This window comes from Takifugu rubripes, chromosome 16 (assembly GCF_901000725.2).
Source record: "Takifugu rubripes chromosome 16, fTakRub1.2, whole genome shotgun sequence".
In the NCBI taxonomy this organism is placed as follows: domain Eukaryota; kingdom Metazoa; phylum Chordata; class Actinopteri; order Tetraodontiformes; family Tetraodontidae; genus Takifugu; species Takifugu rubripes.
In genome coordinates, this window is record NC_042300.1 from 8,938,159 (window position 1) to 8,964,259 (window position 26,101).

At 42.7% G+C, this 26,101-nt stretch overlaps 2 protein-coding genes across 2 annotated transcripts; both read right to left on the reverse strand.

Annotated features, from left to right (window-relative positions):
- Positions 1-714: 714 nt before the first annotated feature.
- On the reverse strand, positions 715-3,843 carry alkal2a (ALK and LTK ligand 2a). Its single transcript, XM_029849812.1, has 6 exons — positions 3,189-3,843; positions 2,488-2,868; positions 2,241-2,294; positions 2,003-2,083; positions 1,839-1,913; positions 715-1,308 (listed from the first exon to the last, which is right to left on the reverse strand). The coding sequence occupies exons 2-5, from the start codon at positions 2,777-2,779 to the stop codon at positions 1,849-1,851; spliced, it is 492 nt and encodes a 163-aa protein (XP_029705672.1). The 5' UTR covers positions 2,780-2,868; positions 3,189-3,843; the 3' UTR covers positions 715-1,308; positions 1,839-1,848.
- A 19,646-nt stretch (positions 3,844-23,489) lies between these two features.
- Positions 23,490-26,101, reverse strand: tmem18 (transmembrane protein 18). Its single transcript, XM_003971681.3, has 5 exons — positions 25,918-26,101; positions 25,642-25,759; positions 25,201-25,255; positions 25,013-25,106; positions 23,490-24,912 (listed from the first exon to the last, which is right to left on the reverse strand). Exons 1-5 carry the CDS (start codon positions 26,008-26,010, stop codon positions 24,817-24,819), a joined length of 456 nt encoding a protein of 151 aa, XP_003971730.1. The 5' UTR covers positions 26,011-26,101; the 3' UTR covers positions 23,490-24,816.

Below are 26,101 nucleotides of genomic sequence, written 5' to 3' on the forward strand. Positions count from 1 at the left end.
TAAACTAAAACTGCCTTTCGAGTCTTTGTTCGAGGGTTCCTGTTCATACAGAAGATTAGATTATGTTGACTGTAACCAGCCAATTCGGTGTTGGAGCGGCCCAAACCCAGCACAGAGCACAGTTGAGGCCCACTCCTCAGCAGTTTTGACCCTGAATCTCCTGCTTGGCCCTTTCCAGATGTCCCAGCCGGCTTCTGAAGTAGTGTGAAATCACCTCATGCCACAGACGAAATGGGATAGATAAAAAAACTTGCAGATGCTCCTGCTGTCCCCATAAAACTGGATAATCTCTGCATGAAACTTCCAGAATATCATCCTAGAAAGGATTACATAAAGTAATCAGGATTCTTTACCTTTTTGGATCTTTTGTAAGAAGGTCAAGAAAAAGAAAATGAGAACAGATTCGGTACATTTGAAAACATAGATTGCAATTAAACACTGGTCTTTTTTTTTTTTTAACTTCATTTCTGTAACTAATTCTGGTAAATGTGCATTTTCCCCAGCGCCTGAATCCCACAATTAACACTTTTTCAAAAAATATGTTGAGCATTATTGATTTGGAAAGTTTGTGTGTAATCCTTAACCCACAGTCACAGCTGAGTCATGTGACCACCGGGGAGCATTCCATTTCAAAGAGAACAAAGGAAAAGAAAGACCATAGACGTTTGTATCAATCTTATAATTTATTTAAATAAGCCTTCATATATAGATTCCTTGTATGTCTCGTTTTACAGTAGATAGTTCACATATTTCCTTTACTCATTTATGCGGTCGAGGCCTACGTGTATGTACAGTGAAACCGTGTGAAACATATATAAAAATAATCTTGAGCGACGCTCGACAGTAAGTGTGACAACTGCCCCTTTTCTCCTCCCAAACATGTCTTGGAAATAATGCACGCAGATCATTTCATGGCGGTTCTTCAGCTTGTGTAGAAGGGGGGGGGGCAAAACACTGGTGACCTGGGGGAATTTCCTGATAATGATACACAATCCCTTTTTAGATTCTGTGTTTTAGCACATCAGGAGGGATTAAACCCTCTTTGTAATGGTTTCACTTTTCTTGGGGGGGGTCATCCTCCCCTCGGTCTGATTTGGTTGCCCCCCAACCATCAAGAGGCCAGCTGGAATGCACCCTCAATCCACTAATCCATACTTTGGCAGAAAAGAAATGACAAGGCTGTGCCTGCTGTCAGTCACGTTATCAGGGTATTTAGGGTTTCCTCTCACTGTCCAAGGCACTTTTTCTTCCCTCCAACATATTTTCCACCTTCAAATCTGTCGGAAGAACTTGAGTTTCCACCTCAATCTGAAAAGAAGAAGAAGAAATTCAGACAGACTCTTCCCAGAAGACAAGAACAACTGATAAATCAGTGAAGAGCTTATCCGCTGACTGCTGCTTTTGTAGAAATGCCTGTGTGAGGGAACATTTATCTGCAGGTCCTGAAGGGGAACTATTAGTTTTCTCACTGCTGCTAAACGCTTGTCAGCCCACCGTTTAAGGAAGTCACTACCAGCAAAGACAACACTTTGATCATTTTACTGCCCCCTTTGATAGGCAGCCAGAATGAGAAGCGGTGGAACCAGAAGTTTACAAAACTGGCGGTAATTAGCATTTTGCTCTGATAATATTTAATTCAGTTTGCTATGAATTAACCTCCAATACAAAAAAGTTGATCTGTAGTTTCCCACTAAGATGAAATTCATTTAAAAATTCGTATTTGATGAAAAGCGACCTGCGATGTCACCGGGTAACAGTAACTGTCTGTTGGGTTCCTGTTCAAAAAACAAGTGCCAGGAATCCTCTCAACCTAGACCAAGCAGGAATGGAAGCGGTACCTGGAGTGGGCTATCCCTCAGTGCACTGCGGGCTGACGGCCAGCCGTTTGAGGAGCCGTGCACATCTTTTGAAGTCTGGAGGGAAGATGATGAGACGTTTGAACGGGCACATGAATACCTTTCTGTTGACACTGAAGCGCAGAATTAATGTAAATGTGGCTTACACATTGGTATCGTGCAGTCCCTGTTGTGATGGTAGACTTTGTACACGTGCTTTCTGCACTTGGGTCCGAAGTAAAGCGGACCTAAAAGAGAACGGAGAAGCTCTTCAGAGACACTTGTGGTTTCACGTCATCCTGCGCCAACATCGTGGCTGCTGGGCAAGCTGGCTGTAATGCACTTGTCTCTTTTATTTTTTAAATTCACCACCTTCCTCCACAGATGATTGCGATGAGGTCTTACCTGTTAGATATTGTATAAACTTATCTTTCTTTCGGAGATCTGCGGGCAGCAGGCCTGTGAGGGGATGAGGTGGAGAACGGGATTAGATACTCGGCAAGCAAATCTGTAGAAGCCTTTTTTTCCAGTAAAAAATAAAAATTACAGGCCAATTCGCGAAATAGGTTAAGCAATTAGGTGCAGTGGTGCGAAAAATGGCTCTACAAGCTCTCCATGGGGTGGTCACGCCCATGCCAAAGCTGTCACTTACCAACCGCCTTGACCCTTCTGGCTGTTTTCAAGTTGCGTAAATCCTTCGATCCCGTCGGGGAGGTCCACACCCTCGACGCGAGCGGGGCTTCCGTTTTCGCGCTCAGGTGACTCCGGCTGTCCTCCACGTGTTTCACGATCAGCACCAGCCTCAAGTCCAACGGTGCATCCATGCCGGCCGAAGCTGCAGCAGCGTCCGTGACGGCCACGGTCGCGCTCTCGCTGCAGTGGCTGGTCAGCGCGCACGTCAGTAGCAACAATCCCACACCGAAGTGCTTGCGCACTCCGTCCATAGCTCCCGTAGTGTCGTAATAATAATAATAATAATAGAAAAAGAATAATGATAAGGTCCTTCTTCAGCAACTTGGAACAAAGTTGTCTCCTGTAAAATGGAGGATAAAAGTTCTGTTTTATTGAGAGTGATTCAGATTCCCGCAAGAGAGATGTCCAAACTGCAGACATCTTTAGCAAACTGATATAGACCCGGTTTGTGGGGGGGAAAAAGTTATAAATGTGATCTGAGTCAGAACTTTTGGAACACTGAAAAGTTTTTGGGCTACAAGTAGGCGCAACATGTGCTTTACACGTTCGGTGCTTAAATTTCTGGAAGCAGTTGTTTAAAACGGTTCACAGATTACACTCACTCGGTTTGAAAATAAAATGATGAACTAAGATGAGTAATATGATGAGAAAAACGTTTACCTTCAGCCCTGTAAAGGATTCACCAACTCTCCCGGCTGTGTTCCCGCGTCCACCGTGCGTAAAAGCAAATTCAATTAAAATAATAAATCAAACTTTAGACTCCCCCGCTGAGAAATGTCCACTGCTTTTCAGTCCTAGCCAGTCTCACGGGTGGTCACTCTCTGACTGCAGCTCAGCGGAATGACCCGTCTCGGAGGGTCCTCTGTTGCGGTCCTCTTGTGCGTCCGGACTGAGATCGGTCGCCCTGAAGTGGCGCTCGCTTTTTATTCAGTCTGTCCCTGTCTGTGATGACCGAGGTGATGACTTAAGACACATTATTAGCAGTCCGGAAGGTCCACTTGTGCTGACTGACCATCACATGAATTTTTCTGGAGCGCCCCTCCTTCCTCTAATTCCATATATTTGTCTTTTACGCAGTAACCCGAAGCCTTTATCCCATTAATACATTCCACGAAATGCCCAGTCATGTTAAGAGCGAAGACATTGACACCAATCAAAACTCTTCCGTATCCTCCTCATTCTTCTTCACTCAAAGCAACCTTCCACTTTATATCCATCCGAACCGGACAAAAATTACGCACCGCCCGAGTCGTCGCTACGCACAGGTCCAAACTTATCACACTTTCAGACTACAGCCCAACGAGCCGTACACGGGCTTTATAAAGATTGGTTTGTGACCTGCTCTGATTGGTACGGAATCCTTTACTCCTACACCTCCCCCAGCCCATTCAAAGCTCATTGAGTGAAAGTTAAGCCATATAGACAGAATGGAGAAATGTGTTGGCCAATAAAATCGTACACAGGTCGAAGAGTACAAGCTGATGTTTTATTACGTTTCTCCAAAAACAAACTTTGGTGAACTCAATAACTCTCACATTGGGCGTCTGTGTCCGAAAAAGCGTGTTTCCGTGGTGACCGTGCGTAAAAAATGGTGCTGAAAGGACAGCGCGCATTTATCACGACACTTTTCGATTTTGCTGGCACCTGCAGATGTATCAGAAATCTCTTGAATCTCTTTCTGGTTTCCTTTACGAGTTCTTGAAAATTCACTTATCAGATTTTGAAAACGAAACCAGTCGGGCCGCACTTTCCTAATGGTGAGATATTATCAAGCCATCTGTGGTGTTTTAAGATGTCTCTTTTTTATGTGGCTCCACGGACGTTGCGTAAGTTGCCTTGAGGTCACCAGCGGACTCTGGCCTGGCTGTTGTCAAGTAAGCATGAGTGGTCAGCGCATGTGACGGGTCATTTCAGGAGCAGGCTGGCGCAGCGGCCTGAGAATATCCCAGGAAATCCTTGTTCTCAGCTATATTCAGAGAGTTCCTCATAGGGTGGCGTACAGCCTAAACTAACCAACAGGTTTGCCAAATTGCCCTGCACCATTTGAGCTATACTATCGAGTGCATTTGTGTTTAATATCAGGAAAGTTTCCATCTCAAAATGCATATTTAATGTGGTCAGCTATTCCTCAACATTTGCCCTGCAACATCAGGGAGAACACAATGTTTAATCTGGTTGGACTTGGGTTTTTTTTTTCCCAAGTAGCTGAATATCCTGTCTCAGCCTGTAGCCACTCATCAATTTTGGCAAGTGAATCATGTTCATATGATTTTAAGGAACTCACACGTGGTCTCAGCAAACTGATTTGCCTTTTCTTGAAATTGGGCAACGTTGAGAGCTGATCACGTTTTAATTGTCACTTCCTCGCGGTGTCATTCAAGGGCATTGACTGAAAGTTACGACAAGTGTTGAAATATGATTTTCTTTTTACCCTGTTACTAAGTCAATCTATGTCTCCCCCTTGAATTAAACATAAATCCACAATAGTAATAAATCATTTGAATGTGAGTGTCCTCGTTTTTGCTTTCCTCCCCCCCCCCCCCCCCCCCCCCATATTGGTTTCTTCTTGTTCAAAAAAGGGTTTTTCCTCCTACCATTGCCTTAGTTTTAAGGGTTTCTACTGTGAACATTGTTCATTATCTCAAATTCACATCCCATAATTCATTCTCCTGATGATCCAGAAGAAACTATTGCAATACCAGTGGTTTAGAGTATGTGTAACTAATTAGTCCAAATATGACTTCCTTTCCTGTCACATGTGAAAATTCTCCAAATTTATATCTCCTCCGTGTGAGAAGGTGCCCTTTATCTGATGAACTTTACTTTACCTGACCAGGGTGTCAGGTACAACCCAACGGACCAAAATGAAACTTAGCACCTGAATCCTCTCATATTATTTGTTTATTTTAGCAAAACCTTTTAAAGTTAGTCCCTACTGCGCCTTCCTTTAACTTGCAAATGTACGTATGAAATGTTGATATTTTAATTAGATCTAACACTTGAAGGTGGAGGAAGTCCTAAAGACCTTTTTCAAGCTGAAGACAAGAGTTCTTTGAACATTCAGCATCATCATCAGCTAAAATAATCCCACAGCAGTGACCATAGAGCTGCGCTCCTGTAGTTTGTTTTATGTTTTAAGGTTACAGTACAAAAAATATAGTTATGTGACATTGAAGCAATTTATCAAAGGTTGAGCAAGTTCTGCAGGAACAAAACAAATCGCACATAAGCAGCGAGAGGGAGAGGGAAACGTTGAAACCACATGATTTGAATACCCGAGGAGTCTGGGTAAGTGTGGTGATTTATTCAGGATCAGCGTGAGTGGTGAAGGGAGAAGAATGAATAAGAACCAACAAACCAGATGGATCAAAGATGTGAATGATTGGCTTAAATGTAACCTTGTGTGAAAATATAGCCCGGCATTGCTTCACGTGAATTCAATCGAGAATTCATTTTTGATTCATTCATAGCAGCATCTGCCAGCTATTTAATGCCCTCAGCATCGCTGCTATAAGAGAGACTTTTTTTTAGAACATGCTTGGAAGAATAATAGGTATAACGTCAGGAGATACCACCTCCCTGGAGGAGCAAAGTAGAAGGGGTAGAACAAGAGGAGAGCCTTCTGGGTGTGTCTGCGCAAATATTGCACATATTCACGATGTGTGAGGGAAAAAGAGGAATGTGAGGATTATTCATTTCACTGCAAATTGGAATGCCAGCAGAGGATCAGGAATGGCTTGGGGCTGATTTGTTCTTGGATAAGACGCTGAACCACAGACGCTCGTTTTATTCCTGCAGGTGTTTCAGGAATAAAAGAAAGGTTCAGATGTAAAAAAAAGAAAGAAAAAAAAGTGGAGCAGATTTGAGCTGTTTCCCAATATTGTAAAAGAAAAACAGATTCTTATGTTTAGGATTTGATCCGTTTCATTAACAGAATTGATTCTTGAACAATAATTTGCTTTTTCATTTGTTGATGCGAATTCTTGTTTGAAGTTTCCTTATATGGATTAAAACCAGAACGATGAGTGAAACATCAGCATTTTCGCCATCAGCAGTGTCCCCATAACCAGCAAACATAAAGATAAAAATCGTCGATCATGGTGTCTTCCAGCTTTGATCCTTCCAGTACATCTAAAGCCTTCCACTGTAATCCCAACTCATAAATCCTATCATGATTGACTGCCAATAACAAGAAGACATCAAACCACTTTCAGATGTTTCATACGGGCTGATGTTCCATTTGTAAATCATTTCAAGAACACAGATGAAGCTGCTGAAATCTCAGGCCAAGCAGTCAGACGTGTTTGATTTTCTGGGTTTCGGCTTGTAAAACAGATTTTAACAAAGGATGGTAGCGTCACAGCAGGACACAGGATATCCCCATAGTGCATCCGGTATCAGCTCAGCTGTTGGTTGTAGCTATCGCTACAGGACAGTAGCTGTTGTTGGCTGGCGACTGTTATCTACGTGAGCCTTGGAGCTCTAAGACCTTCAGAAGCCTGTATGAAGTCATGGATGGCAGTGGCACTGAACCTGAAAGAGATAGAGACGTTACTTTGGGAATCAGATTTGAATGTGCTAAAAAGAGGACTCCTCGGGGACGGTGGGTGTAAAAGTGACACAGAGAAACACAACGCACATTTTATGGAAGCATATTTAAGTATCTTGTAGAATAAAATTCCGGACATCTTTTGAATTCCACCAGGAAACAGTTTAATGTCCCCAAAAATAGAACATGTCTGGTGAAAAGGCAGCTGTTCTGTCACCACACTCGGCGAGGTCACGTGCCTCTACATCTTCATGTTGAACCGTTATCCCGACCTTGCCCTCACTTTTGTCTGTGATGTTAATAAGAGTCCCTTCAGAAAGGCCTTGATGTAAAACAGATGCCATAAAAAGAAGAAACCAACTGTGTACATATGTGTTAGATTATGAAAGATGAACTGCGATGACCTCAGTGGTGTTAAAATATCAGTTCATAGCTCTGCTCAGGAGACACATTGCGTGCTGCCATGTCTTCACCCCTGAGACTGCTCTACTGGAGTGAGCCATCTACAGTATATAACAAGCACAGTGCAAGAGAAAACTCCAAAAGAGACACTGCAAACTGGAAGCAAACCCAGCCGGGACATGTGGGCCTCTAGATAACATTGGAAACACCACGCTGCCATTGTGTGGCCTCACAGTCACTCCATATTGAGTACTAAAATACTTATTGTACTAACAAATTGGGGAGATTTTGGCAAACTGGAGCCTCATTGCTGGACTCCATAACTTCAAAGATCTTTTTCGGGGTTAAGAAGTTGCAGCTGTTTCTACCTATGGATGAGTCCTACCCTTTAAAAACATGTTGTGCTGAGGCGAGAGCAGATTTCATTTGAACAAATGTGTGGTTTTTTTTAACTAATTTGAGAATCATTCAGACTGGGGACATGATCCAGAGGTAGTTATATCTGTCATAATTTTGATTAATGTGAAGACAGATTACACAGAAACTGGCTGAAACTGGTTTTTTGTTTCTTTTTAGCTTATTTTTTAAGAATGTTTGAGGCACACTGTCAATAACGTTGGCTGTTATTGGTTTCTTGCCTGGTACCACCTTGCCAGCACATGGTTTCATTTATTCTTGTCAGGACCTGTTACGTGACGAAGAGCGATTACTGTTACACATATTGTGTTTGATAATCAAAAGTGGGCCGGATGCTTTTATGTTTGATGTCATGCCTGAGTTGCTAATCAACTAAGACTGTTTGCTGTGTCGTCCCTCACACTGCCGCCTACTGGCAGGCTGTTGTCGAAGCTTCTGGTAACGTTAAAAAAACGTATACTTTTCATTATTTCAACTCCTGGAAAAGAATAAGTATTGAATAAGAGTGTCTGTGAGTCTTCAGCACAGCTTAGCTGTAAAAGAAAAGGAAGACAGAAAAAACCTGTAACAGCTGTTGAAATAGACCGAAGACTTGATGTCTGCGGGCAGGAGAACCATGACAACGCTTTAAATTTAATACGACAGCTTCTAATGCTTCGGCTATTTTTGGCTTTGTGTTGTTCATACTTTTATGTAACCCACAGTGACACATTTATGTATTTTTTTTTATTACGGTAGTAAAGTAGTTCAATTGTAATTTTCCCCAAACTGCGAAAATCTCAAACCGGCTGGAACAAAAACCTTAAAGCTTTATCACATTATGATTTTGAACATCTCATGTGGAGGTGAACAGCTGGCTGTGGGGCACTTTCAGCTGGGTTCTTTCCTTATACAGCTGTTATTAAATGAATAAATAGCCATGGAGCGCAGAAAATGAATTGATAAGGAGGCAAAATATTAAATTCATCAGTTTAAAATGACTAAGCTTGGCTGTAGCCAGTACTTTGGTCCGATCCCAGTCAGGGCTTTTTTTTGCTTCAGGGCCAACGAGCAGGACCTCACTTTGGTCCTCCATTCAGCTCCAGGAAGTTATTGCTCATCCATTTGTTGTTTTTGAGCCAATAGTTGGTGAGGGAGTCGATTGCCGCGTCTTGGTTTGGTTCAACGGAGACTGGCGGCCGCGCCCTCGTGCTGTCTGATGACGTCACCTGGTGGCAGCGTGAGTAAGGAGAAAAAAAATGGACAGAGGCGGTGCCCCTGCGTGACCCCTGTAGCCCACATGATCTCCTCAATCTTCTCCCTTTGACGGATCTTCCTGAACGACGCCTGAGAGGATGATTGGTAAACGCCAAAACCTGATTTGAAACAATGTCAGAACACCAGAATGTTGCAGCTGTGGATCAGACGAGGAGTCCTCGCCAACTTTACAGGGAACTGCGAGTCTGGTTTTCCTCCATTTTCTCTTGAACTATAAGTGACTGGGAAGCTTCCCTCTGTCCTCCTTCTGACCCCTGATGGAGCAGCAGCATTCAGCGCAGATGCCAAAGTATCAGCGAAAGAATCAACCCTGCCCTGCTGTAGGTTAACAGGTCATAAAGGTTCCTGTTTTATCATTACGCCAGTAAAACATCATCTTGACACCTACAGGGATCGCTGGTTTTGGCCTTTTTGAACAGGACTTCATTAAAATCCACTAGCGTAACCTTTGTGATATGAGGACGCTTTATTGAACGGCTTTGTCGCTGTTTCAGGTTACAGAACCCAGGAACATGGACGCCTCCTCCTCCTCATCACCTATCCGCCGCAGACATCCAGCTTTCTTCACCTGTCGTGGCTGGAGACCATGCAGACGAGGGTCGAATGCTGCGTCAGAGAAACAGGTCGGTTACCCGCTAATGTCAGACGCCGTCGCGCTCCGGTTGACTTCACCTCAAAGTAGCCGCTGTCAGATCGAGGCAGAATCATGCTCTTCATCCCCGCTTCAAGAGCCCCCTCCCCAACCACACCCCGCCCTCCCTGCTTCTAATCCAGCTGCATTAGGCGACTTGGGAACGCATGCGGGTCTCGGCTCGAGCCAGCGATTGTGCGATAACTGGAAATGCATAGGTTCCGAAAGAGGCAGTTTAATCTATTCAATCTGTTTGAATTACATTTCTTTTACAAGCAAAAAAAATGTTTTTGATTGAATAGAACAAAATCAATATTTCTGTACCCCAAAATTGTTGTCTCCCAAGAGTTATCCGGCGACCGGACTTTGGTTAGCAACACTTGTGCAATCTATTTGGTTTCCAGTGTTGTTCTTACTTAGTCAAACAAGAAAAACATCTGTTTGGAAAGGCCCTTCGGTTCAAGCCCTGGGTTTCATTTAGAGCACCTAATTTCTGCAGCTCATAAAATTCATGGGATGGAGACAACTAAACTTTGGAATCCCATAGCTGCAGTTAGATTAGGGGCATAGGTCATCGTTTCTCCTTAAATTTGCTATGGAAACTATTGTTTTTTTAAACAATTTCTCAGTTTACGCTTGCACATGAGTCCTGAAATGGCTCTTTTATTTGACCACAGAAGTCAGTTTGCTAAAATATTAATTGGAAACCTGTTCTTACACACAGCCTGAAAGGCTTTAGAAGCTCTGGCTTTGACAATAGATGTTAAAATGGTAATATTGAAATAAAGACTGAACGACTGTGATTTGCAAGAGGCAAAAAAGAAACCTGCACAAAAAAAAAATTCTTTGGTTCCATTCCACTTAAATGCCCACTCAGCCATGTCTAACAGAGTGCATCTATTGTTATTGTCCGTCCGTCCGCCTGCCTGCCTGTCTGGCTGTCTGTCTGTCTGTCCTCTTCCTGTTGAAGACCTGTGAATGAGAAAGACCTGCTAATGAGAAAACAGGAAGTCGTCCAAACTTGACTTTGTTTAGTGGAAGAGGGACGTTTGTATATCATTATGCAATCACAAAGCTTGCTCCTAAAATTTTGCATATTTGTATGAGTGTTTAATGCAAATATTGAATCTAGTGCTTTAATAATAACAATAATAATATAGTTCTGAACAAATAAAGTGGAGGAATGGTACTGTAACTTTGTTCTTTTGAGGAAAAGCATCATTTTACATTAGTCTTGTCAAACAGCAGCAGAGGCAGATTTATGAATAAAGGTATAACTCGATTTTGTTTTTTTACTATAAATCCAACAGGCTCCCCCACTTGTATTCATCTCCCATTTCCTCTGAATCTTGTTACGCAAAGAAGTTGAGTCATCATCCAACTGCTGCTTAGCTTAATGAGGCGCTGAGATTCAGAGCGTGCTGCTCCGTGTTAAGTTACAGGACAGACGATGAGGATGTGATTGAACAGAAAGAGATGGAGGAGCGTGAAGGAGATGTCTTCACATCAGGAGCATTAGCTTTCTGCCTGCACCTTCAATTAAGATGTAATGTTCTCCTCAGACGGAGGACGGACCTGTCCCCTCTCGACTCCAGTCCTCGTCCTGTAAATTACAAAGCCCAGCAGACATTTATTGTCCCTAAGTGTCATTTTTGCCTGATCCAAGAGGAGGTTTTTGCTGGCTCCTTCCTGTCTGGTTGTTTTTGGCAAAAGCTGAAGATTTATCTTATCTCATTTTGCCTTTTAGATTAAAGATCCGGATGGTTTGTAATCCAGTGCAAACACACTAATTTATAGTCTGGAATGAGACACATGAGTCACTTCTTATATTGCAATTCTTTCACAGTCTCACTGCCAACATCCATATTTGTGCACTTGTAGTTTAAAGACCTGAAACCGCCACTGCGACCCAAATCATTCGCAGGCGAGAGTCTGAAATCATTTACGCGTTGGCATTGAGCACTGACGTGCCTGATGTAGCACCATGCTGAAGGACGTCTGCATCTCATCAGCGTTCTGTGCCAACGGAACCTGTTCCGGGGCTAAACACATCAACAGTTATGCGACGAATCGCCATCTCTGTGACGCGTCGGTATTCGCGTCCAAAAATCAGCGCTGACCTTTTTCTACCTTTTCCATCGGGATGACAAGAGCATTTATGGAGCGGCAAAATAAAAGCGCACAAGAGATGGTGACAATAAACGGATGGTGGAAAGTGGCCACGCAAGAGGCCTGTCTGGATAAATCAAACTAACTACAAACAGCTAGTTTCTTCGGCTGTGGAGCAGTTTTACGATGATGGTGGCGAGCTCAGTTATAAAATGTCACAGTGAAAGCGTAAAAGTCAGGCCCTAACTCAGACTCTCTTCTTGCCTCTCTTTTAAAGGCCTAGGTGCTCCTGGTGGACCTTTTTTTCTTAGATTTGTTTGATTTGACTGGACTGCCATTGTTCAAAAAAACATATTTTATGGTAGTGATTTTATGAGTAATCCACTGGGCCCCTGTTTTTACCTCCTCCTGCTGAGGCAACAACTTTTGGCCAATAGGCGTTTCTTTTAATCATCTTCAGCCTGCGTCTGCATGCACAACTACTCCCTGTAGACGGTGGTTTTTCTATTGTTTTCAGGTGTTACCGAGCTTTGCGAGAGCCAGCAGATGTGACTGTGATCCTGCGTTCATACCGCAATCCAGCCGCTCTGGAGCCTCTGCATGAGATGTAAAGGCTCGAGGAGTGAGAGCTCTGCAAAGACAGATTCCCGAGGGAGAAATAATGGTTACACTGAAGTGCTAGCGGTGCTACAGGTCCATGGAAAAATGACTGTTTAACCATGTGATTTAGTTGTATTATCGCTATAAACTGAGAAGAAATTAAAACGAGTAAAATGGCCATTTGTGTAAAACCTTTAGATGGAAGGTCATAAATTCCTTGAGAAGCACTGCCTGACAGCCGCAGCGTGTTCTGGCGAAAAAGCCTCGCTATCAGTATCCGGAAAACGCACTCAGACACAGATCGTTTCCTGTAGGAGCCTGTTCCTCAGAAGTATCTAAGTGCTTATAGCATCACTTATGACTGCCACTGACCACCACATGGCTTGGTTTTTATTTTAAAAATTCAACAGTCACAGTTAGTTAAGTTAATTCTCCTTTACAATTGCAGCTGGACACCAAAAGTGTGTCAAACAGATGATGATGAATAAGTTTAATCAAGGTAAAATTCTCATTTTAAATAAAACCATCTATTTAATTCTATCCCTTTGGCCAACACACAGGGACATATACTCCTTAAATACTTTAAAAGGAAAAACAAATAAAGAAATTGAAGTGAGCAGAATCTTGAGAGACCATAAACAAACATGTGGAAGAAGAGCAGGAAAAATGCCCGAGATAAAGGCCAAAATAAGAAGCACGGAGAGGATCGAGTCCAGAAGATTAAAGGTTCGTGCATCGGACTTTTGTTTGATTCAGAGCCAGATTCCTTCTAGATATAAAGCAGTGCAAACAAGCAGATGAAGGCAGTCTGAAAATTAGCTCTCCCATTGGACAGGCTCCCATTCGCATGAGCACAGCTAATTACCTTAAAGTGAGAGTGTGAATAAGGAAACAGTTTAAGGTCGCTATTTGCTGCAAATCGGGTGAAGTTAGCAGACTGAGAATTGGTTCCTCGGTACCAAAACCGTGAAAATCTGGATGTGATTTGGATGAAAGACTGACATTAAGTTTGGAGAGATGCATCGCATTGAATTAGAGGAGGACAAGATAATGAAGTGATGTTGAGTGTGGACAGCACTGCTGGACCAAAAGCACCCACACAGAGGAGTTATTGAAATCTAAAAGGTTTCATGCCAAGAAGGCCATCAGGCACATGGTTGTAAATCAGAAAAATGTAAATGACTTGATGTTTTCTCCTGGAATCTTGACTACAACAGATCCTTCCCTCTCTGTCTTCTAATGACAATATACTCCCGAATACCTTGGATGGCTTTGCGCTTTCAACTATGCTCTGCGTGCTAAAATTACTACGTTTTTATCCATTTATCTTCAGCGTATCTTTTATCAATATTTGTCAATATCCAACTACAGCCGATGGGCTCGTATGAAAAATTCACTCTTTGTGCTGTTACTCCCTCAAATTCCTGCACGTAAGTGATCTTTGGCCCACTCCCTTCAAATGTCACTACAGAAAAGTGCGATCCCGACACAGATGTGCTGTCCTTTGTAGACGGCAGTCTTTTTGATCGATGATGGAGAAACCTCCCACTGTCTACACCAGTGGGCTTCCTTTAAATAACTCCCTGCTGGACATTTATGACCACTTACTCTGCTGGAGTGTGTATGCGTGTGTGTGTAATCGCATGGAACCCTTTGGAGAACCAGTGTGGACGTGGCCGTGGTGACAGCAACTTGAATCGTCTGGAGTGATCAGATTAGTCAAGAGATCATCGAAACAGAGAGTTTTTTGTCAGATAACAGCAGTTATGTTGATCTGAGGAATCAGATTAACGCACCTGGATTTATCCACAACACTCCCATATCACGCCTGTGCAGGTGTTAATCTGATTGTGTTGCCACATCCAAGAAGACAAGACGGGATGCTTTAAAAATAAGAGGAAATCCTTCGTTACTTTTTATGTACATTCTCAGAAATAAATCTGATAAATGGACCAAAACATGAAAACCATATTTCTGAAGTGCATCTAAACACATTAGATCTTGTAATACAATAGTCTGATTACTCCCACATTCTATGATCATGCAACTGGACTAACTGTCCAGTCCCCCTCGTGTCCACTTTTGTCTCTCCCCACCTGAAGATCCTGTGTCACCTGTACCCTCATGTGCATAAGCTGTGCACTCTTGTTCCTCCGTCTGATTGTCGCCTGCGTCATCTGGTGTTTATGTTAGTTACTCCATGTGCTTTGAGCATTTATTGTGCTGCATTTAGTTCTCTTGTTTAGTTCCAGTCTTCCAAGTGTTTGAAGTTCCAACTTCACGCTTTGGGGGACACTGAAATGTACCCTTTATGGTTACATTTGTGTGCTCTGCTCCTGAATGCCAGCAACTGTTGCAGGGAGAATGTGTGCAGCAAGCCAGACATGAACATAGTGTGTGTTTATTCAGAATATGCTAATGATTTAATCAGGAAGCTTCCTGCTTCCCTGTTATCTGACATAGAGACACAGAACTAGGATGCAGTAACGGCCTAATTCTGTGTCTAGTCTGTGCAATTAGAAGGCCACAGAGGACCAGTCCCTCTGTGGCAAATAGTCTGAAAACTGGAGAATGCCAGGAAGACCATGAAATGGAGCAAATAAACATCTGAGATCTGTGATATAACAGAGAACTCATAACAAAAGCAACAACACAGCAGCGCATTTCCAGCATTTCACAGGATCTTCTCCCAGCCGCAGTGAGATCCACACCACAACCTTTCCCAGTACCTGTCTGAGATCTTCCGATCTTCTGGCGTCTACAGGTCAGTATTCCCTCTATTATCAGTATTTACATTTATTACTTAGATGAATTTCTGTGATAGTTACTGGCATTATTGTTCCACAGAGTTAGTGTTTGAAAAAACTCTGGTTTCCTGAGTTATTATGTTGTTCCTGTGTATTTAAGCTTTGTAATATTTAGTAAGCTGATCTTTTTAAATAAATAAGTTGAGATGAGCTCAGACCGAATATTTGTGTCCCCAGTGCTTCCAGTACAAACAGGACATGGATGCACTTGAAAACAAACTGATATCAATGTTTTTCACCAAGATAAATATGTGACGCTGATGATTAAAGCTGTAATATCACTTATCAAACAGGGTTCTTTAGCCTGATCCGAGCGGTGGAGAGCCTGTCAGTGTCCAGTAACTGGACTGGGAGCTCTTCTTTGATTAGCTTAAGGGTTTTTAGATTTGGGGTTTTAAGTTGACCCCATTTTCCTGTGTCATTTTCACAACTTTACATGGCCACACTCCAGTTTTAAGATTTTAGCCCTGGCTGTCGTCACCTGTGTAATTTGCCAAAATGTGACGACAAACACTGAAACAAATGTCTTTTTGTTGTTCTTTTCCCCTGCTTCACTGGCTTAGAGGCCCCTTCCCATGAAAATGTGAAAATGACCCCCCCAAAATCCACAATCACGCCATCGCTTCTATGGCCTTCACTTACGACCTGTATATCAAAACAAGCAAAAGGTATTATTTCCTTCAGCAGGTTCTATCATCCATAATTGCCTTTAAAATGGACTTCATTCCGCTGCAGCTCAGGGATTCAAGGGATTTTCTTTAGAAAATTTGATCCCATGAAATGTGAATAATCCAGCCAGGACAGTAAATTACTGATGTCTGATCAAAATCAGCCTGAAAACATTCACATTCTCGAAACATCCTTTTTTTTCCTTAATCAATCATTTTTCAACACTTGTCTAATATCTCATCTATCAAATACAGCTGTTGGGCCCGCTGAGGATCCATGACTCCAATGTTTCCTGGATGTTGGATAAGTTCGGAAACCCCCTCACCCCTCACGCCTTTATCCCCTCTGAACGATGGCCAGCCATCCCATGACCACGGCCCTAACCCTAACCCTAACCCCTAACCCTTAACTTCTAACCCCTAACTCCTAACCCCTAACTCCTAACCCTAACTCTAGGCTGCTTGTGCCATGCTTTTGTCTACATTTTACCAGAAATTATGGAAAGCAATGGGCCTAAATAACTATATTGATTCATATTGCAAACCAGAATATTGTGTCTATAAATAAGTTAATCAATATATATGTTCCTTTGAGGGGCGTTCAAGGACCTCCGCAGGCATCCCTCTTTAGCACCTCATTGTTTAAGAGTGGGAAGAATGTAAAGGGGCAAATTGTCAGGGGTTATTTCATGTTACACATTCCCCTTCCTTCTCCCAAAGACTTCTTGTTCTGGGTCCATTCTTCAAGTCTGGGTTGGCCCCCTCCCTGCTAGATAAATGAACTCTCTCTGTGCCCATTGATCAGAAGCCTGGGTGGGAGCAGACAACATGCAGGGAGGACACCCTCAGCTGCAGATGGCCAGTCTGGCATCTCTGCTCATCCGCCGCCTCCAAAGGTGGCGGTCGCACCACACGAGACCTGGCAATAAACACTGAGAGTGCTGGAAAGACGTATGGCCACATGAGAGAGATAACAGGAACTGCCAGTGATCATCCTGTCATCGAGATGCTTTTCTTTTTTAAAAGGCTTGAATTATTGTGAAGCCCTCGGAGGTCTCAGCTGACAGACATTATGTAAGTGAAAGAATGTGATCGGATTGAAATGTTTAGAACACTGACAGGGTTCCCCTCTGTGTGTGTTCCAAAGTTTCATTACATCGGACAGAAAAACTGTAAAAACTCAAATTTGCTTGAGGGCAACACACAAAAACACAGCTTCTACTTGATAATCACGATACGTGCCGGTTAAAAAGTTCAACAACAGGCCACTAGTATTGGCAGGGGTTGTGATTGGACTTGTAATTAAAACCAGGGCAGCAGGCGGACCGTTTTCAGGCTGTTTTACTTTTTTTCCCGCGTTGTCTAATGTCTGTTTTATACTGAGGTTTAAAAAAAAGTAAACATTTTCTTGTGAGACTACTTATCCAGAATTACAAAGTGAAAACAGAATTTTTGCTTGTACCATTGAACAATCCAACCTTAGGTTTCACTATTCAGACCTTTTGCCACCCTTCAACTGCAGCTCTGGGGGCCTTCCATCTGTCTTGGTTATTGTTGAGATGTTTTCTACACCTTGTTTAGAGTCCACTTGAATTCATTTGGACATGATTTGGAAAGACACACATCCTTTGCTCTAAGGTCGGACATATTTGAGTAAAAACCAAACATCAGAACTGCCTCCAGAACTGCCTCTAGAGCTCAGAGACAGGATTAGAGCGCAGTGATCGCCATCATCATCCTAGAAAGGAAGTTTGAAACAATCAGGACTCCACCAAGTGATGGTCGTCCAAGAACACAATGATCACTCTGGCTGATTCTGTGAGCAGATGGGAGAAAGTTCCAGATGGACAACCTTTGCTGCAGCACTCCTATAATCTGAGTTTTCAGACAGTGAATCCACCCTCCTCTCCCTCTTTCTCCGACCCCACCTCCCCCCCACGGTGAGGCAGTGGTGGCTGGGGGACAACTCTGTGAATGTCCTTGACTGGACCAGTTAGAATTCTGACCTGAACCCAAGCAAACACCTCTGGAGAGTTGTGAAAATAGGGGGCAGAAGATGGTTCAGGTCTTTTTGTTTTCCAGCTTCCTAACAACTAAAGGCTAACGTTAAATGTGTATGATGTGGCACACACCCTGGCACATAGCCTGGCTCTTTGTCTGCGATAAGAGCTCTGAGCTTGCTTTATACATTTAGATCAAGAGGATAAATTGTCCCTGCTCATCCTGAACTATTGCTAATTGCTGAGTCATCATATTCTGTCAGAGATTTCACAACATATTAGGGTGACATCATCCCTCATCCATTTAAGTTTAGTCAGAAAGTCACAGCCTCTGTTTCCACATAAATGCTTTTATGTTGTAAATTCTATTAGAGTGGCTAAAGCACACAATTGATATTTCACTCATAGCTGTATAACCCCCAGGCAGAGGCTGATAAATGCAATAATATATTTGTGTAAGTGCAAGACTGTCTCTGGTCCTGAGTCATCACTGCGTATGTCCTGGGGAGAAAATGGGACCTGGTATTTTCTGCGTGGCCTTTAAGGTCCCAATATCCCCCACACTCCATCTTTGGAGGGTGGACACGCTCTCTGCTCGGAGGGGTTGTTTGTATAACCTGTGACTCGCTGTCATGTAATGGAAATTACCTTGGTCTTTGAGGAGTAAACGCCAGGAAGACAAAGTCTTCTCAGGTCTGATGGGAACCTCAGCAAACAGCACGAGGACCGGCCAGGAGGAAGACGGGGTTGGAGTATTTTCAGACCAGAGCTGCGAAAACGTCCAAAATTAGTTGACGGGTCCCCGTCTGATAAACATATGGAGGAAATTGGAGCTGATTATAAAAACCATGGAGGAAAACCATCACCTCCCAAGGCCTGATGCACCGATGTTCACACATTCCCCAGACAAGGGGGGTGTGAGTGTCCAGAGTGAGTAATAACTGTCTGATGTCTGTCTGATGGACGGCAAACTGACCAAAGTGTAAGTCCGGCCAATTTGTGAGAGTGGCTGGCTCCAACTGGGTCTACCCCCCGGAAATAAAATAAACAGCATGACAGAGTGGAGGAGATGGATGAGGATTATGGGATGAAGTTAAAGGAGGCGTAACCTGTTTTTAAGTTCGCAAGATATGTTTTTGTTGTCTAATCTGAAGTTTCAAACAAAGAGGAGTTATTGGGGTTTGCTTTGTTCCAGTTGACCCATGAATCTCTCCTATAAACGGGCCAAAGCACGCGGTCGTTTGGGTTCTGACCTCAGGAGAAGTAGCAGGACGGAGAAAGACGAAACCAGTCAAAGACCTGAAGAGTTCAATTAGCTTTCTTTGCCTTTGACATCAGTCACAGGAAACGCACGCTCACACCCGGTGACGGTGTTGGGAAGGAGGAAGAAACTGGAGAACCAGCACCGGTAATGGGATGCATCCCAGTCTGAGGGATGATGTGGCTGCCCGAATTTTCCTTTTTTTTCATGGTTCAAAACGTACGTTGGATTTTCTTGATACTCGTTCTGATCAGCAGGGGGCGCCGGCTTTAATTAGGAAGACTAGATTAAGTGGACTCGGCTGTCAAAGTCACCTGTGTTACTTTTCAATACTTATAAAAGGAGCAGGTGACCAGCAGCTCCTGCCTGCTGCTGCTGCTGCTGTGGCAGGGAGGGCACGTCGAGGAAAAAACACGCTGCGTTGATCCTATTATCTGTAAACAGCAGATCAACGTTTAAGTAAAATAAAATAAAAGGCAGAAAATGTGAATGCTGGGACGGATAAAGGGCAGCAGCACGAAACAAGAAACAAGAAACTGTTGTGCGCAACTGCTCTGCCGCCATATTTACGTCAAACATTTTGTGATATCTTTATCATCACATCAACGCGCTGTGATTTGATAGAAACAACGGGTAATGTTATGATGTAGATTCTGGGAGGAGGACGTCATGTGTTGCCAGTCTGAAAGTTTAACACAAGTGGGTTTTGTTCCAGAGTGTTTTAAATAGACTTAAGCCCCACTTTATTATTCATTGTTGCGTCACTGGGAAGCATATTTGTGGAATAGACGCATTTTTCAGTGAGGAAGTGGTGCAGTCGTACCAGTGATGTAACAATGATATATATATATACATACTTTTTATCAGCTTCTTCTGTAGTAGCTACTTAAACTTTTTTTTCTTGCTCATTTTCTGGTCGTCTGTTGTGAGAAAACGAGTCCAGGGGAATATATTTGGCTGTCCTTGTGAAAATTGAGTTAATGAATCACATCATTTTTGGGCCTCTGAAGGTTGACTAATGACTCTTAATGACCAAAAACCATCATCACAACAGCCTCAACTCCTGTCTGTCAACTAGTTGGGCCGAGCAAAACTTTAACAAGTTCCATGGGCCACAAAAATAAAAGGAATAAGCCACCCAGTAATTCAAACCATGCGATTTCTCCCGTGGCGCTGATTTGTTCATCTCTCTGGAGGTTAAACAGTTTCATTGCCCACGGCAGCACTTAAAATATGAATTCTGACAGATTTGAGGGCGCTATGTTGGCATGTGTTAAAGATGAAGATGAGGACTTATCAGTCTAGACAAATATTTCTTAGCAGCATAGGCAGAGAAGAAAAGACTGCGATCATACAAATTCCATAATTTTAAGAAGAAAACCAGACGCATTCTGACCTCCAACTCTGTCGAACTCTTCATCCTTCTTCCTCAGTCAGATGTTATCCTTTTACACAATCAGCCACCCAGAAATGTTCTTTTCAAACCAGAGGGAGCCCGTGTGTACCTTGGCTCACTTCCTGAATATCCGTTATTTATAAGATGGTGCGGCGTGTGAAAGATGGAGAGAAGTATAGAAAAAATCCTAAACTTTCCCTGGAGGTTCTCTCCTTGGGAAGCTTTTCTGTTATTGAACATGAAAGTTTCCAGGCCTGTTCTTGTAACACCCCACGTGCTCCCAGCCACATCTCGTTCCATTTCTATGCTGACGATACACGGCTTTACGTAAACGGTGTCTGTTGGGCTTCTTTCTCTCTGTCTCCTCTGTGCATTTCTTCCAACACTCTACGGTGACCTCAAAGATCATTTTCAAATTGCTCCTTTAGAGTTGAACAACAGTGGCCCAAAATCTCTGTCAAGTCCACAAATTCATCCGAATCTGAAAAGGTAACTCCCCTGAGGCCCTGCACATTTATGTCAATTTACAATTTACAACCAACACAAAATTCATCTTGGATCTGAAGTAACATGATTCTGAAATGGAATCTGTCCAAAGATCACAGTGGATCCTAAAATCCTGCTCTGATTGAAACATGATTTCCCCCCCTTTCCCCGTCTCTGTGCATTTGGTGAGAGCGTATACATCTCTCCAACCTGAGAATTGGCCAGTCTTTCATTATTTTCAGACAGGTTCTTTGAAGGGGATATTTCCACATGCCGCTGCCTCAGATGAAGGTGATATTTTACAAAGAACAGAAAACGCAGATGTTAAATGAGGGGGAAAAAATCTCGCTGTACACAAATATTTCCCGATTTTGCAAATAGATACGTGTTTGTAAGGCGCTCTCTCCTGCAGGGACTGACGACCTCTGAGCAGAAGAAGTTCTGAGAAGAAGCACTAATGAGCCGTGACTCATGCGTTTCAGACAGAAAACACTAAATTGGGACAAGTGTCCGTGGAGACGTCGTCTCTAAGACGTACAGTCTGTCCAGACGTTCCAGCGTGTGCGAGTATGGGCATGAATGAGCTTATTTTGTTCAGCACTTTTGGCGATCCACGCGTCCATTTTCTATGCAAAAGCAGAGATGCAGCTTTCATGTCCCTGTCCTCCATCACCTCCACAGCTGTTGGATTTTGGCTTTGTCCTGCGTTCTATCTTTCATAGTGGTCTAGATTTGGAAACAAATGCAAGGAGCTGAGATTTAAATGTCAACTTATGCCACCAAATCTCATATAAGCCTTCCAGCACCCCTGTTCACACTGCAAGGACATGCAAGCTTGGTTTATATGTAACTTCAGGGAAACCTGATAACTTTATTTTCTAATAGATCAAATCTTTGCTTGAAAATCAAAAGGATTAATATTAACCAGACGTCTGGAAATGTGTCACCGTGGAAAATAGGAAATCACTGGAAAATAAAAGAACATGCTAATAAGTGAAGTCCAACACCATAAAAGACAGAAAAGCAAGAAACTTGGAGGTGACTCTTGGTTCTTCACCGTGGAAAAATGAAAGACTTGCAAGAACACACACCTCCTGGCGGTAAAAGGCCGTTAGCCTCGGTTTGAAACAGATGGACAGAGCCAGAATGCTGCTGCTTATTTAAAAAGAAGCTTGTCGATGACACGCACGCTATTTGCCCCGTGCACCCCGTGACAGCAACAGGGATCCTCCCTAACAGCTAAGCTAACAGCTTGGATGTGATTCAACTTTGGCTTTTAGCTTAGCTTCAAGAGTTTGCCAAATATATATGCTCAACAAAATGATTAATGCAGCAATTTTGTTTTTGTTCCCATTTTTTATGAGCTGCACTCAAAAATTCCAAGACCTTTTCCATGTACAGATTTCTCTCAAATAGGGCAGCGTAAGGAACGCCTGCGCAATAATCACAAACGTCTTATCAGCGCCTTGGTACCTGTGAGGTGGGTGGGAAATCTCAGGAAAGGAGAAGTGCTCACAACACAGATTTAGACTTGTGAACAATATTTGTGGAAATGGGCCTTTTGTCGTAGATCTTTGATTTGAGGTCATGAAAAACAGGAGCAAAAACAATAGTATTGTGTTCTATTTTTTTCCAATGTATAAACTCTATTGTTGTGTTGCATTATTTTGTTTTTTTGTTATATATTTAGAATAGAATCACTGTGTTTTTTCCTTTAAGGTGCTAAACAAATTTACTCCAACCCCACTACACTGTTAGCGCCCTATAAAAAAAGTGCCGAGCTTGAACTTTTCACTCAGCGCAGGTCGTATTTATATGTGCAGAAAAACATGGTGTTGCTAAATGCACGACACCCCAGTGAAACACTGTGGGGATTCAGGTACGGGGGTTCAGGGGTTCCACATTTGTGGAAAAGTACCTAAAAACAATGCCAGAAAGAATGCAAGCCGCACGGCCAAAGGAGTGACATTTTTTTGTGAATAAGGCTTATTTACGTTTACCAATTTGTTATTTTCTATAAGTCTTAGTTTTCCAATAAATTAGAAAAAAACCCACAATAGTCTGCTTTGTGTTGTTAGCGACGTCTGGAGGTGGCCTCACTGAAACAGCGGTGGAAGCAGGAACGCAATAAAAGCTTTGGCTGAACCTGTCCAGTGATTTCATGCTCGACAAGAGGGATAAACGGAGGACTCGGCTTCCACCGCCGGCGCCTTGCTTCGCACAATAAACAGCCCAATGCACAATCTGCTCCATAAAACAGACATCAATCACAGAGCCTCCACCTCCACCTGAGCATCTCGATGTGGTGTGTGTTTCTCCATCGTGTCAAACGACAACAGTTAAGCACATTTATTGTAGAGTGACAGCAAAGCTTTTTGCGAAGGTGAATTTTAATCTGACAGGATGCACTTTGGGGTGGAAACAACATCAGGAGTTCATCAGCGTCTCCCCAAACAAAATCAGTGTTTTTTGGTTGACTGACTGAAACTCGGCTCAGATGTCATATTTCTTCTAGTCCTCTGCAACTCATTTGTCTCCTGGGCGGCGGACCATTTCGTGATACCTCATAAGCTGCGCCCCACATTTCAGACTGAATTTTATACGCGGATGTCCGCCTCTTCAACCCGTTTTAAGTGGTTCTTTAATCTACAGTTCACGGTATCTGCATGCCTTGAATTCTAATGTTGCATGAGAGACTAGATGAACTGTCAGGATGGACATTCGTCACTACTGACTTAAGAACCACAAACATGGACTCCTTCACGGGAAACCCGTCAGTTCGCTGCAACAATGCTGCGTAAATCACTGAGGGTCGGAGGAAGCAGCACTTCGCCGTCACATTACCCGTAACACCCTCTAACTGCGCATTCCTTCACTGCCTGACATCAGTGACCTATTGACCTCTGCCAGGCAGCAGCCCGTGAGCGTAAAAGTGAATTTTCTATCCACTCGAAAGACAAATGAGTTGAATGACAAATGAGGCTGTTGAAAAACGGCTTCATTTGGATAAGAATTGAAAGATTACAGAGATGTGACTAGGGAACCACACGGTAAGGTCGCTGCGTCGGAGATAAGAAGGGTTCAGACTCCTCTATCACACAGAGCTTAAAGTGGACTCATCAAACAGCCGCACATCTTTCATGTGAACGACTGTAGCTCCCTGTTGGCCCTCAGACCGGTCACAAGACCACACTTTCTTCATTCTTACAGGGAGCTTTGAGATGTTTTTGACCAAGCTTGGGATAAAAAGATACCTGGAGGAAAATACTAGCACTTTAGCACAAATCTAATGCAGAGAATGAAAGACCACAACTTTCCTGATATTGATTAAAACTTCTCTTTTAGAAAAAACCCAGGATGTAGAATCTAACCAAAATAAACAGGACACCTTATGGTAGAACAGTTCTGGAAAAAAAGGCTGCTGGTTTACATAATAAACCCATTGCCGTTCCCAATATTCCCATTTAACCCGACGCAAAAAAGGCATTAAAATATAACATTCTTTCTCTGTGCATTTAACACACATTTAAACATCAAATACAAAACATAAATGTGTAGAAGTCCGTCTTTATACTTTGTCAAACATGTTAAAACCAGGGAGGACCGTCATGTGAAGGAATGGAAACTATCTTCTCCAAAAGTCAGGATTAGCAGAGATCCAGGTTGTTGACTCCAAACGAAAACCATTTTTGGACATCACAGGCCTCAGTCCTTCTTTCTCTTTTCTGCTCGTGATTTTTGTTGCAGCTGAAGAGTTTTTAACTCAGCCATCGTGGAAAAGGTCCTGTACACCCACACCATCTGGCAGAGGAAAACCGCAACCAGCACGTGAGAAACAATGTTAAGGTGTGCTTTTATATTCTGACTTGATGTGACACTGATGCTGAATAATGAAGCTTACCACAATGATGATTGTGTTTAGAAGAAGAGGGATAGAGTAGACCAAAGATATGAACATGCCTTTGGAATCAAAGTACTGGAAATTAGAGAAGGCCCTGCAAAAAAAACCCACCAGACATAAATAACAATGATCCACCACACCTGTTTTTTTTAAAAAAAAATATGAACTATGAGAGATAAATGATTTACCTCCAGTTCATGGCAGCCAACTCATTTAAATACTCAGCGCTGTACACCAGACCAACTGTGGGGAGAGGTCAAACATGGGAAAACATTTGAATTTAATACAAATCTAAGGCGGAAGTTGAGAACTACCACATACAACACCATCATACGCCATCAGCAAACTATACTGGACTGTTTTACTGTCACTTGAGATCATGTTTGTATATTTTTTATGATTTTCATTTCTGGGCTAGGTTTATCATAAACAGAATGCTCTTGGCAGTGTCAAATGTATCCTGCAATAAAAGTGTGTCAAGGACTTGTTAAATAGTAGCGTAGGGTCATTTAAATGGCTAATTGTTTTATTACAACTTGGTGCTCTACCATGTCTCACTTTCACATATGTTATCCATTATATTAAGACTAATTAGCACATTGTTGAGGCTACTTGTATTGTCTACTTACGCAGGAGCAGGAAGTGACATATCTGGGCTCTGTAATACCGGCAAGTCAACACAGTCAGGCACAAACACACGATATGAAATATCATTAACCCGATCAGCCAAGGCTCCGACCACTGCACCTACATATTAATATAAAAAAAAGATCAGTCATTTAAAATGTTAACTAAAGACGAAACTGATCAAGCATCTATTGTAAATATAGAATCAAAACCAAGAGTTTGCAAATAAAACAAGCTAGCTCCAAGAATCGGGAAACACTGGTCTCGATGTTACTTACAGACATCAGAAACGTCCATACGGATGTAATCCTTAGATTACTGAATCCATCAATGGGAATCGAAGTAACATTTTTGACTTTTTGGTCTGTCATCTTCACTAGACTCTGAACTCAGTACGGTAGTTTCTTTTTCTTTTTCTTCTTCACGTCGACTCTCCCTTCTTCTCCAGTTTATCGGCGCCAG

Excerpts from the sequence above, each read along its gene's own strand:
- alkal2a (XM_029849812.1), bottom strand. The coding sequence starts at position 2,779 with ATGGACGGAGTGCGCAAGCACTTCGGTGTGGGATTGTTGCTACTGACG. Across the intron at positions 2,084-2,240 it reads GTTTATACAATATCTAACAG|GTCCGCTTTACTTCGGACCC; the intron begins GTAAGACCTCAT and ends GTTCTCTTTTAG. Across the intron at positions 1,914-2,002 it reads GGACTGCACGATACCAATGT|ACTTCAAAAGATGTGCACGG; the intron begins GTAAGCCACATT and ends TCTTCCCTCCAG.
- tmem18 (XM_003971681.3), bottom strand. The coding sequence starts at position 26,010 with ATGACAGACCAAAAAGTCAAAAATGTTACTTCGATTCCCATTGATGGA. Across the intron at positions 25,256-25,641 it reads ATGTCACTTCCTGCTCCTGC|TTGGTCTGGTGTACAGCGCT; the intron begins GTAAGTAGACAA and ends CTCTCCCCACAG. Across the intron at positions 25,107-25,200 it reads TTGGCTGCCATGAACTGGAG|GGCCTTCTCTAATTTCCAGT; the intron begins GTAAATCATTTA and ends TTTTTTTTGCAG.